Source organism: Portunus trituberculatus, chromosome 42, assembly GCF_017591435.1.
Source record: "Portunus trituberculatus isolate SZX2019 chromosome 42, ASM1759143v1, whole genome shotgun sequence".
Classification (NCBI taxonomy): domain Eukaryota; kingdom Metazoa; phylum Arthropoda; class Malacostraca; order Decapoda; family Portunidae; genus Portunus; species Portunus trituberculatus.
In genome coordinates, this window is record NC_059296.1 from 16,334,766 (window position 1) to 16,348,759 (window position 13,994).

Consider the following 13,994-nt stretch of genomic DNA (forward strand, 5'->3'; position numbering starts at 1 on the left):
AGAAGGAGCATGGAAAAGTTGGAGAAGAAACAGAAATCCAGAAAGTAAGGAAAACTTCAAAACAGCAAGAAATGAATATGCTAAGGTGAGAAAGGAAGAAGAAATGGACTATGAAAAGGACATTGTCGAAAAATGTAAGGAACAACCAAAATTGTTCTACAGATTCATAAATGGAAAAATGAGGCAAAAAGAAACAATAGAAAGGTTAAAAGGAGAGAACGGGATGGTGGAAGACCCAAAAACTATGGCAGAACTTTTAAATAGTAAATTTCAGGAGGTCTTTACTAAGGTATCCAAATTTGAAAGACCATAGAGTAATAGAGAGACTGTCCATATGAAGAGATTAAAGTAACCAAGCTTGAAATAAAAGAGTTGATGACTGAATTAGATGAGAAGGCAATGGGACCGGATGAAGTCTCAGGCAGAATATTAAAAGACTGTAGAGAAGAACTAGCAAGTCCTATATACAACATCATAAAATGCTCAATAGAAAATGGAACAGTACCAGTAGAATGGAAAAAAGCTGAGGTAGTTCCCATATATAAGAGTGGAAGGAAGGAAGAACCTTTAAATTACAGACCGGTATCACTAACTAGTGTAATATGCAAGATGTGTGAAAGAGTAATAAAGAAACAATGGATTGAGTTTCTTGAAGACAACAAATTATTATCAAATAGCCAATTTGGTTTTAGAAAAGGTCGGTCGTGTGTAATAAATTTATTGAGTTTCTACTCTAGAATAGTTGATAAAGTACAAGAGAGAGAGGGATGGATTGACTGCATTTATTTAGATTTAAAAAAGGAGTTTGATAAAGTGCCACATGAAAGATTACTATGGAAGTTAGAGGAGAAGGGTGGCTTAAAAGGAAGCACATTGAGATGGATGGAAAATTACTTGAGGGGGAGAGAAATAAGGACGGTAATTAAAGATATGAAGTCCAAGTGGAGAGCAGTAGACAGCGGAGTGCCACAGGGGTCAGTATTGGTGACAATACTTTTTCTCATATATATAAATGACATGCCAGAGAGAGTGAACAGCTACATAAATCTGTTTGTGGACGATGTGAAACTGTGCAGAGTCATAAAACAAAGAGAGGATTGTGAAATATGGCAGGAAGACTTAAACAAGATCTGGAAATGGAGTAAAAAATGGGAGATGGAATTCAACGTCGACAAAAGCCATGTCATGAAAATGGGAAAAAGTGAAAGACGACCCGTGGGAATCTTTAAGATGGGAGATGGAGTAGAACTAGAAAAAGTAAAAAAGGAAAAGGACTTGGGAGTGACAATGGAAGAAAACAGTCAACAGATAAGCCATATTGATAGAATTTTCAGAGAGACATATAATTTGCTAAGGAATATTGGATTAGCATTTCACTATATGGACAAAGAAATGATGAAGAAATTGATAAGTACTAAAATAAGACCTAGATTGGAATATGCAGGAGTTGTGTGGACCCCCATAAAAAGAAACACATAAGGAAACTGGACTACAAAAAATGGCTACAAGAATGGTTCCAGAATTTAAAGGGATGACATATGAGGAGAGACTAAAAGCTATGGATCTACCAACCCTGGAACAGAGAAGAGAGAGAGGGGATCTGATACAAGTTTATAAATTGATTAACGGAATGGATCAAGTGGATAATGAGAAACTAATCCTGAGAGAAGAATATGACATTGGAAGCACAAGATCGCATAATAAGAAACTGAGGAAGGGAAGATGTCTGAGAGATGTTAAAAATTATAGTTTCCCGCAAAGATGTGTTGAGACTTGGAACAGTTTGAGTGAGGAAGTGGTGTCAGCAATGAGTGTACATAGTTTTAAAGAGAAATTGGATAAGTGTAGATATGGAGACAGGGCCACACAAGCATAAAGCCCAGGCCCTGTGAAACTACAACTAGGTAAATACACACACACACACACACACACACACACACACACACACACACACACACACACACACACACACACACACACACACACACACTCTTCAGACTTCTTGGAGAAAAATGACATACTTTGTGAGTGTCAATTTGGTTTTAGAAAAGGGCGTTCATGCAAGACAAACCTGATATGTTACTATTCGAGGGTGATAGATGTAATACAGGAAAGAGATGGTTGGGCTGATGGAATATATCTGGATTTAAAAAAGGCCTTTGATAAGGTACCACACCGGAGACTGATCTGGAAACTTGAAATGGTAGGAGGAGTGCATGGCAGTTTACTAAAATGGATGGAAGACTTTTTGGTAGGAAGAGAAATGAGAACAATAATTAAGGACAGACCATCAGAATGGGGCTTGGTGGAGAGTGGAGTTCCACAGGGATCAGTGTTGGCACCAGTAATGTTTGCGGTCTACATAAATGACATGGTGGATGGGGTGTCCAGTTATGTGAGCCTATTTGCAGACGATGCAAAATTGTTAAGAAAAGTGAGATGTGACAAAGATTGCGAACTACTCCAGGAAGACTTGGACAGAATATGGAAATGGAGCTGTACATGGCAAATGGAGTTCAACACGACAAAATGCAAGAAATTAGAGTTTGGCAAGAGTGAAAGAAGAATCAGGAGTATGTACAAGATAGGAAATGAAGACATAAAAACCAGTCATGAAGAAAAAGACCTTGGGGTGACAATTACCAATGACCTATCGCCAGAGAGACATATAAACAAAATAATTGGAGAAGTATTGAACTTATTGAGGAACATAAGAGTGGCGTTCGTATATTTAGATGAAGAAATGATGAAGAAAATAATTACTGCAATGATAAGACCGAGGCTTGAATATGCAACAATACAGTGGGCTCGAACTTAAAGAAACACATAAGGAAACTAGAGAAAGTACAGAGGGCTGCAACAAAATGGTGCCTGACTTAAGAGATTTGACTTATGAAGACAGACTGAACAGAATGCAACTTCCGACCCTGGAAAACAGAGAAAGGGAGACCTGATAGCAATATACAGAGTGATGATTGGCATGGAAAAATGGATAGGGAAGATCTGTGTATGTGGAATGAAAGAATGTCGAGAGGGCATGGGAAAAACTAAAATGGCCACTTATAGGAGAGATGTGAAAAATATAGCTTCCCTCATAGAAGGGTGGAAGCACGGAATAGTTTAGACGTGGAAGTGGTCAACGCAAGGAATATTCATGATTTTAAGAAAAAGCTGGACATTAGTAGATATGGAGACGGGACAGTACGAGCATAGCTCTTTTCCCGTATGTTACAATTAGGTAAATTAGGTAAATACACACACACACACACACACACACACACACACACACACACACACACACACACACACACACACACACACACACACACTAAATCAAATTTGGGGGGATTAAAATGTTATTTTGGTAGTATTGATTGGAAAGAAATTATGTATGGAAAGACAATTCAAGGAAAGTATGATACAGTATATTTCTAGACAAGTATAATGAGGGGGTAAAGAAATATGTTCCTGAATATAGAGGAAAAGAGAGCAAACACACCTGGTATAATGCTATATGTGTAAAAGCTAAAAAGTGCAAGGATGCAGCATGGAAAAAATTAAGAAGGCAATGTAATGAAATAAATAGGATGCAGTATAAAGAGGCACAAAATGAATTCATAAGGATAAGAAAGGAGGAGGAGAGAAACTTTGAAAAGGATATAGTGAAGAGATGTGAAAAAGAACCCAAGCTTTTTTATAAGTATATAAATGGTAAAACGACAAACAGAGGAACCATTACTAAGTTAATTAAGGGGAATACGATATACAAAACATCAGAAGAAATGAGTGAGCTTATGAATGAGAGCTTTAAATCAGTATTTAATGGAGAGGGAGAGTTTATAAAGCCAATCAACCTAGCGACACAGGAAGGATTAAGAGACATCGTGGTAAGAAAACAGAAAATTAGAGAATTGCTAGAAAAGATGGATGTGAGGAAGGCAATGGGACCAGATGGAGTGTCAGGATGGACACTAAGGGAATGTAGTGAGCAACTGGTAGAACCAATTTGGGATGTAATTAACAACTCTTAAGGGAAGGGAAGATACCAAAGGAATGGAAAAGAGCCAATATAGTCCCATTATACAAAGGAGAAAAAATGACTAAGCCCCTAAATTATAGACCAATGTCACTAACTAGTGTGGTGGGTAAGATCTGTGAAATTGTTATCAAAGAAAAATGGTTGGAATATCTGGAGAAAAATTAAATCATTAATAACTCCCAATTTGGTTTTAGAAATGGAAGATGATGTACAACAAACTTACTAAGCTTTTATACAAGAGTAATAGATGAAGTACAAGGAAGAGATGGATGGGTGGATGCAGTATATCTAGATATTAAAAAGGCGTTAGATAAAGTACCACACAGAAGACTCCTATGGAAAATAGAACACATGGGTGGAATTAAGGGAAATATCTTAAATTGGATGACAGATTACTTACAGATAGGGAAATGAGGACAGTGATAAGAGATACACCATCAAGTTGGAGCACTGTAACCAGTGGCATACCAGTGCTGGCATCAATAATGTTCCAAATATATGTCAATGATATACAAGAGGGTTTGAGTAGCTACATAAATTTGTTTGCAGATGATGCCAAGCTTTTGAGGTTATAAAAAACCAAAATGATTGTATGGAATTACAGGAAGATATTGATAAGATCTAGGGATGGAGCCAGAAGTGGAAATTAGAATTTAATACTAACAAATGCCATGTAATGGAAATGGGTAAAAGTAATAGAAGACCTAGATGGGAATGTAAAATGGGAGAAGAGATTATAATAAAAAGAAGAGAAGAGAAAGACCTGGGAGTGATTATACAAGACACCCTGACTCCAGAAAGACATATAAATGGATTATTTGCTTCAACATACAAGACACTAATGAACATCAGGGTAGCATTCAATTACATGGATAAAAGTATGATGAAAAAGATATCAACCACTATTATAAGACCTAGACTAGAATATGCAGCAGTGGTATGGTCACCATATAGGCAGAAATATATCAAGAAACTAGAAAGGATACAAAGGGCTGCTACAAAGATGGTCCCTGAAATAAAAGATCTTCCTTATGAAGAAAGACTGAAGGAGATGGAGCTACCAACTTTGAAGGATAGACGGGAAAGAGGAGACCTAATGATGATGTATAAGTTAGTAAACCGTATGGAGAAGATAGGTAGACAAGACCTGGTAATACTAACAGAGCAGGGAGACAGACAAACAAGAGGACATTCCAAGAAAATTATGAAAAGTCAGTGTCATAGGAATATCAAGAAGTTAAATTTTCCACATAGGACAGTAGACATCTGGAATGGATTAAGTGAAGAGATTGTAATAGCAGAAAGTGTGCACAAATTTAAGGAGAAGTTAGATAAATGTAGATATGGAAACAGGTCACTATGAACCCCATTTGAACCCTATAACATACAACTAGGTAAATACACACACACACACACACACACACACACACACACACACACACACACACACACACACACACACACACACACACACACACACACACACACACACACACACGCATCTGAGCAGCTTGCAGAGAATAACTGCAAAATAGAATTGGAGACTGGCCTAGATGTATGTACAAGGGGGGTAGGGGGCCATAGGTTCTCCTGTCCAAATTAAATAAGTGTTGGATCGTATATACGGAAAGAATAATGAGAGAGTGATGGAACAGAGTTGGTGCTGCCAGGCATATGGCGGAATCAAAACATACACCATCATTTGAAAACCAACGGTACATCGAAACTCCTGTTGGTCTAAGGAAACTAACAGATGATATTATGGACAAGGATTTTTCTGGATTCAGGGACGAACAAGGTAATATGAGAAGCTTAATCAACATAGAAAGGAAATTAAGGTATATGAAGGAGGTAATGTCGAGTCCAATAGACAAACAGGACCGACTGATAGTGGAAAAGACAAACCTGAAATTGAGATTAGTAGAATGTGAGAAGGTCAGTGCAATAAATCAGGGATTGAAAGAATGCCAAGATTACGAAAGCTCCCTAAGGAGCTTGCAGGTTAAACTGTAGGATGGGATTGTGGACGGGGCAGAAGGTGGTTTGGGTGAAAACAAGCTGAAGGAACTACCAAATGAATGGAAACAGGAGCAAAAAGAGGAAAAAGTAAAATTTTCAAAGATTGTAAAGAGACAAATTCATGAGAATGCAAAAGTCGCTGTAATTGAAGTTATTAAAGAAAGAAGACCTGGTGTGGGATACAGTGGACAAGAAAAAAAGCTTCGTGAATTTTGGGATGAAGGAAAAGAAAAATCCAAATAAATGCACAAGAGAACGTGAAGAGTGAGAATTGGCCAAAACGGTTATCAAATGAGTACAAGACAGCACACAAGAATTAAACCAGGAGATGGAGGAAGTGATCAGGCTAGGAAGATACAGTAAAGAGGGTAGGACACCAATGAAGGTGAGAATGAGATCCCAAGTGGCTGCAGAGGAAATTATGGCTAGGAAAGGGAAGCTGGCCGATGATATTGAACACAAGGATATATGGATAAATAGAGATATGAACTTAGAGGGGAGAGAAAAGGAGAAAATGGTAAGAAGTGAAGGAAAGGAAAAAAACGAGAAAAGGACAGAGATAGAGAAGAAGAATTTATACTGGAGGGTTCTGGATATGAGACTAAAGAAGTGGTACCTAAGGAAGGAAGAGGAAGTTGTGGAGGAGGCAAGAAATTAAGAGTGACTTATACTAATATAGATGGGTTATTATCAAGCATATTGAAAGTTAGAGATTATTTGAGAGAGAAAAAGCCGCATGTAATGTACATCGTTGAAACATTACTGAGAGGAGAGATCCATGTCAACTTTAAAGAGGAGGGATATAATACCTGGAGGAGAGATAGGAAGGGTAAAGGGGGAGGAGGAGTGCTAATAATGGTTCGTGATAATATATGTGTGGAGGATATGCAATATGATGAAGACAAAGTGGAAGTAATGGGAGTAACAATCAAAACAGAAGATTGGAAGAAGAGAAAAATTATAGTTACATATGTTCCACCAAAGACTAATACATGGGAAACAGAAGAACATAAAGATATGCAAAGAGAGGTGATAAAGTGCCTAGATAACATGATAAGAAGAGATAGAAGAATACTATTAGTTGGAGACTTTGAATGTAAAAAAGTAAACTGGAGGGAGATGGAAGTAATGGATAATGCTGGGCAGTGGAGTGAAAAAGTGTTACAGTTGACTATGGTGAATGCAGTTGACCAGTGGGAGTCAACAAGGTATAGAGGGAAGAAGAACCATTGTTGCTTGACATAGTTTTCACAAAGAAACCAGAGCCCACTCCAATCATACAATAACTTAATCCAGTGGGGAGAAGTGATGATGTAACATTAGAGATGCAAATTCATGAGGAAGATGAGATAAGTTACAGAGAGGACTGTAAAGGAGAGAGATTAAATTATGCAAGAGTGGATTTTGAAAAATTAAGGATATATTTTGCTGATATTGAGTGGAGTAATATTATGTACAGAATGATAGTACAAGGGAAATATGACATATTCTTACAGAAATATAATGAAAGAGTAAAAAGTTTATACCTGTTTATATAGAATTCAGAAAAAAAATACATGCTTGGTACAATGCTAGATGCATACAAGCTAAAAGGGCAAAAGATAAAGCGTGGAAGAAACTCATAAAGCAGGGAAATGACTATAACAGACAGCAGTACAAAGATGCCAGATGTTAATGTATTAGAGTAAGGAGAGTGGAAGAAAGAAAATTTGAGAAAGATGCAGTGAATAAAAGCAAGGATGAACCCAAACTTTTCTACAAGTTTGTAAATGGGAAAACAAAGCTTAAGGAAACAATTGAAAAAATAATTAAAGAAAGGAAGACATACCAAACAGAAGGAAAGGTGTGAAATAATGAATGAGAGCTTCAAAACGGTTTTCACTGCAGATGATTTCACAGAACTTGATAGGACATGGAATTGCCAAGGATTACAGGAGATTGCAGTGTACAAAGAGGATATTGGAATATTATTGTATAAGTTGGATGTTAGAAAAGCAATGGTGTATTAGGCTGGGTGTTAAAAGAATGTAAAGAATTACTGGATCCAATTTGGGAAATAATTACAAGTTCAATAAATGAAGGGAAAGTTCCATTAGAATGGAAGAGAGCCAACGTAATACCAATATTTAAAGGAGGAAAGGCAACTGAACCACTAAACTACAGATCAGTTTCACTTACAAGTGTCTTGTGGATGTTGTGTGAAATAATTATCAAAGAAAAATGGGTTAAATTTCTAGAAGAGGAGCAAGTCATATCAAACAGGCAATTTGGTTGAGGTAGGTGAGAAACTCATGAAGTAAGCAGATCTTACTCTGATAATGAGTCCACAGTGCATAACATGGTGAAATGTAAGTATGCCATAAAGGACGCAGTGCAGGAACGATCGATATGGTGGTCTTTATCGGGGGGTATCTCAGGGGTCAGTCATGGTGGGTCCTGATCCCAATCTTATTTATAACTTGGGTTTTATTATTCAGCTAATGCATTTTCAACATATACACACATTTCCCTGGTCCCTTTGCCACACATTAAGGGAGGACCCTTGTACTAGAAAAGGTGTATATAAGAAAAGCAATAGGGCCATTTGGAGTGTCATTATGGACACTGAGATAATGTAGAAAACAACTGGTGGAACCAATTTGGGATGTGATCAACAGCTCTTTAATAGAAGGAAAAATACCAAGGGAATGGAAAAGAGTTAACATAGTCTCAGCATACAAAGGAGGAAAAAAGACCAAGTACTTAAATTATAGACCAGTTTCACTAACTAGTGTTGTGGGAAAAATCTGTGAAATTGTAATTAAAGAAAAATGGTTAGAATATCTGGAGGAATATTAAATAATAAATAATTCCCAATTTGGATTTAGAAAAGGAAGACGTAACAAATTCACTAAGCTTTTATACAAGAGGTACAAGGGAGGGAGGGATGGGTTGACACGGTGTATTTAGATATTAAAAAGGCTTTCGACAGAGTACCACATAGAAAACTCCTATGGAAAATAGAACACATTAAAGGAATACAGGGAAGTATCCTAAACTGGGTGACAGATTATTCAACAGAAAGGGAAATGAGAACAACGATAAGAGACAACCCATCAAGTTGGAGCAGTTACTAGTGGCATACTACAGGGTTCTGTGCTGGCACCAATTATGTTCCAAGTACAGGCAACCCCCACTTAACGAATATTCACAACGAAATTTCACTGCAATGAACATTTCCTTTTACTACCATCTGCTCGTATAACGAACACCAAACTCTCTTTAACAAAATTTTATCCAGGTAATTCTTTTCAAAGTTTGAAAGCCCTGCCGTATCACACAAGCCGACAAGCTTTTGAATACACCAGTGCCTCTCGTGGACAAAACGCGCACCACTCTCTCCCCTACCCTTCCCTGCTTTTAGTTCAAAACAAAAACAGGGTCCAGCACCAGCTCGTCATCCCACACTCAACATGCCACCAAAATGCCCTGCAACCACCCCTGCAATGTCGCCTAGCGTTGCTAGGAAGAAAAGGAAGTCTCTTACTCTCAAAGTGAAGGTGGATATTATTGACAGACACGAGAGAGGCGAGAAAACTAATAGCATTGCTTGTCACCATGGCTTGACTCCATCTACTGTCTCTACTATTTTCAAGTCTGCAGGCTCTATTAAGAAGGCTTATGAGACCGTATCTTCCTTGCAAGCTAAAAGAACCACCTGAACTCGTTACTGCAATGGATAAAATGGAAAGCCTTGTGGAAATGTACACAAGTTTTGTATGTGGTACAATGATGCGCTTTTTGTTTTCATTCCACAGGTTGCCAGCTAGCGTCTTTCCCGCTCCACTGTCCCACCTTCATAAATTTAAGATCATCAACATTATAAAGTTAAATACATTAGTGTACATTTAAATTACGTAGTCTTAAATTAAACTGCTTAAATGTTTAACTTCATAATTTTTACTTTTATTAAATCTTTTACTGTACTAACATGCATTCTTTCTTTGTTTACTCTCAATGGAAGTTCAAGTCAGGGGTCAGACTTGTTATGATTGGTTCACTTAACGAAAATTCGCACAACGAAGGTTTTTTTAGGAATGTAACTTGTTTGTTAAGCAGGGGTTGCCTGTATACATAAGGATGTACAAGAGGGCTTGAGTAGCTATATAGATTTGTATGCAGATGATTCAAAACTCTTGAGAGTTATAAGGAACAATGAGGACTAAAGAATTGCAGAAAGATGTTAACAAGATCTGGGAACGCTGCCAAAACTGGAAATTAGAATTTGATACCAGGAAATGCCATGTGATGGAAATTGGTAAAAGTAATAGAAGACCTACATTGTAATACAAAGTGGGAGAAGAGGTTGTAATGAAAAGGAGAAAAGAGAAAGATCTGAGAGTGATTATACAAGACACCCTGACTCCAGAAAGACATATAAATGGGTTATGTGCTTCAGCATACAAGACACTAATAAATACCAGGGTGGTGTTCAATTACATTTATAAGAGTATGATGAAAAGATCTTAACCACTATAATAAAACCTAGTAGTAGTGTGGTCACCATATATGCAGAAGAACGTCAGGAAACTAGAATGAATCCAAAGAACAGCTATGAAGATGGTGCCAGAAATAGAGGATCTTCCCTATAAAGAAAGATTGAAGGAAATGGGATTAACAAGTTTAAAGGCTAGAGAGGAGAGAGAAAATCTAATAATAATGTATAAGATAGTAAACCATATGGAAAAAATAGATAGACAAGACCTGGTATCACTGACTGAGGGTGGAGATAGACAAATAAGAGGACATTCCAAGATCATAGAAAGTCAGTGTTTGAGGAACATTAAAAAGTTTAGCATTCCACATCAGACGGTGGACATCTAGAACAGCTTGAGTGAAGGGATTGTGGCAGCAGAAAGTGTACATGAATTCAACGAAAAGTTGGATAAAGTAGATATGAAGACAGGTCTCTATGAACCTGTCTCAAACCCTATACTATACAAATAGGTAAATATATAGAGATGTAGTGGGGGCAGGAGGGAGAAGAGGGTGATAAGGCAAGAAAAGAGCCAGGAATGGGGAACTGCACAACCCCTGTATAGTTTCCTCTTCTTGGGTAGAGAGAGAGAGAGGACAGTAAGAGGGCAAGAAATGAACCAGGAAGGGGAAACTATATCCCCTCTTACAGTTTTCCCTCCTTGGTGGAGGAGTATGGAATCAAGAGGGAATAAGGGTGGATAAGGAGAACAAAGGAGGGACCAAAGAGGAAACTGATGTAAATTGTGCTACTGAGATTTCCTCATTTTGGGTATGGGGTGGGGTATGGTACAGCTCATTTACTTTATTGACTGGGATGGTAGGAGGAGTAATTGAACCTCAAGGATGATATAGAGTCTTTACTAAAGTTAGACACAAGACAGAATACTGGATTACTCAGCAACACCTAAATAAAAGGTGAATATGGCTCTTATGTAGGTGTCGTCATATATAAGTGGTTAATGTGGAAACTAACAAAGTTGGTGCTGTCTTGCAAATGATAGTTTCTCCTTATTTTCACTTAATGTGTGGCCTTTTTTTTTTTTTTTTTTTTTTTTTTTCTGACATTTACTCAACAGATGTTTTCATTAATTTAATGATGGAATTTGACACAAATGACAGAGAAGTAGATTATCCTTATCTATGTCTCATGCAAGGCCAGTAATAAGAGAATGAATGCCAGACTTCATCAAATAAGAGGTTGAGTATCCACTGCCTTACATTTAATTCAAGCAGCAAACAATACCTTTTTTGATTCAGATGTTTCCTTCATGATTTTCATTGCATGATCATTAGCCTTGCATGAGATGCACATAACAGTAATTTACTTTTCTCAAATTGTGACAGTTTTCCATTGTAACTAACAAAATCATGTGCCCAGTTTTGAAAAGAAATGTATGACAAAATATTAGATTATATCTTTTATTACATTCACAATTTTATTTATTTTCTGCAGTTGAAATACTTCATATTATTGCTTTATTTACTAACACTTCACACATTAGATCTACATCCAGTTATCTTCATCACTTGCTCCTTATTCCTTGCTCTTTTCCTAGCTAATTTTTCCAATGCCAGTTCACCACACTTCTTCAATTCTTAGTTGATCTGTGTGTGTGTTTGTGTGTGTGCGTGCGTGTGTGTGTGCGTTTGTGTGTGTGTGTGTGTGTGTGTGTGTGTATGTGTGTGTGTGTGTGTGTGTGTGTGTGTGTGTGTGTGTGTGTGTGTGTGTGTGTGTGTGTGTGTGTGTGTGTGTGTGTGTGTGTGTGTGTGTGTGTGTGAGAGCTTATGTTAGCATGTCACAAAATGTAAAAGAGAAAAAAGAAAAATGTAGGTGTACATGTATCATAATATAATGTGATTGATAATATCTTCTATTTTTAAGGGAGAAGTAAAATTTGGTGTCTGCATGGAAGATGAAAACAACAGAGAGCTACCCAATGCTGTTTTGTTCTACCGTTCCATTCGACAGTCAGTATATGCCATTTTGTACAACCTGCACCATCATACTTTTATGGCCCGCAAAGCTAAGGAGGAGGGCCAAAGTAAGTGTTTTTTGTCAACAGTAATTACAGTATGTCTTATGAAGTGTATATATATATATATATATATATATATATATATATATATATATATATATATATATATATATATATATATATTCACCTAGTTGTAATTTTACAGGGCCTGGGTATCATACTCGTGTGGCCCCATCTCCATATCTACACACATCCAACTTTCCTTTAAAACTATGCACACTCCTCGCTGACACCACCTCCTCACTCAAACTATTCCACACCTCCACACATCTTTGTGGGAAACTATATTTCTTCACATCCTTCAAGCATATACCCTTGCCTATCTTTTTACTATGCGATCTCGTAGTTCTATTTAAATTTTCTTCTCTCAACATCATTTGCTCATTATCCACTTCATCCAGACCGTTCAACAGTTTATAAACCTGTATCAAATCTCCTCTTTCTCTTCTTTGTTCCATGGTAAGCAGATTAATTTCTTTTAATCTCTCGTCATAGGTCATTTCTGCCAATTCCGGAACCATTTTTGTTGCCATTCTCTGCAATCTCTCCAACTTCCTTATATGCTTCTTTTTATAAGGAGACCAAACCACCCCAGCATATTCCAATCTTGGTCTAATTACCGTACCAATTAATTTCTTGATCATATCTTTATCCATATAATGAAAGGCTAATCCAATATTTCTAATCAAATTATATGTTTCTCCAAACATCTTTTCAATATGAGCCTCAAACTGCCCATGGTCTTGTATTATAACTCCCAAATCCTTTTCCTTTTCCACCTTTTTCAACACTACTCCTTCACCCATCTTATATGACCCTCTTGGCCATCTTCCACTCTTCCCCATCTCCATCACATGACTTTTGCTCAGATTAAATTCCATCTCCCACCTCTTGCTCCACTCCCAAATCCTATCCAGATCTGCCTGTAAAATTTCACAATCTTCTACACTCTTCACACACCTACACAACTTCGCATCATCCGCAAACAAATTAATATAACTGTTTGCTCCCTCTGGCATATCATTAATATATACAAGGAAAAGTATTGGTGCCAGCACTGAACCTTGTGGGACTCCACTCTCCACCACCAATCAGTCCGACTTTGCATACCTTATTACCATTCTCATTTCCCTCCATCTCAAGTAGTTTTCCATCCACTTTAACACTTTTCCTTTCAGTCCTCCATAAATCTCTAATTTCCATAGATACCTTGTCAAAAGCTTTTTTTAAATCCAAATATACACAGTCCATCCATCCCTCTCTCTCTTGTATTTTGTCAACCACTCTTGAATAAAAGCTCAGTAGATTTGTTACACATGACCTCCCTTTCCTAAAGCCAAATTGATGATCCGATAATAACTTGGTACCGGAATTGGCAGAAA

General features: G+C 37.3%; 1 protein-coding gene across 1 annotated transcript in view; it reads left to right on the forward strand.

Annotated features, from left to right (window-relative positions):
• The window catches only part of LOC123517297 (constitutive coactivator of PPAR-gamma-like protein 2), a 132,285-nt gene that overhangs the window by 92,911 nt on the left and 25,380 nt on the right, over positions 1-13,994 (forward strand). The window contains 1 exon segment of the mRNA XM_045277242.1: positions 12,459-12,618. Within this exon segment, the coding sequence (XP_045133177.1) occupies positions 12,459-12,618 (160 nt within the window).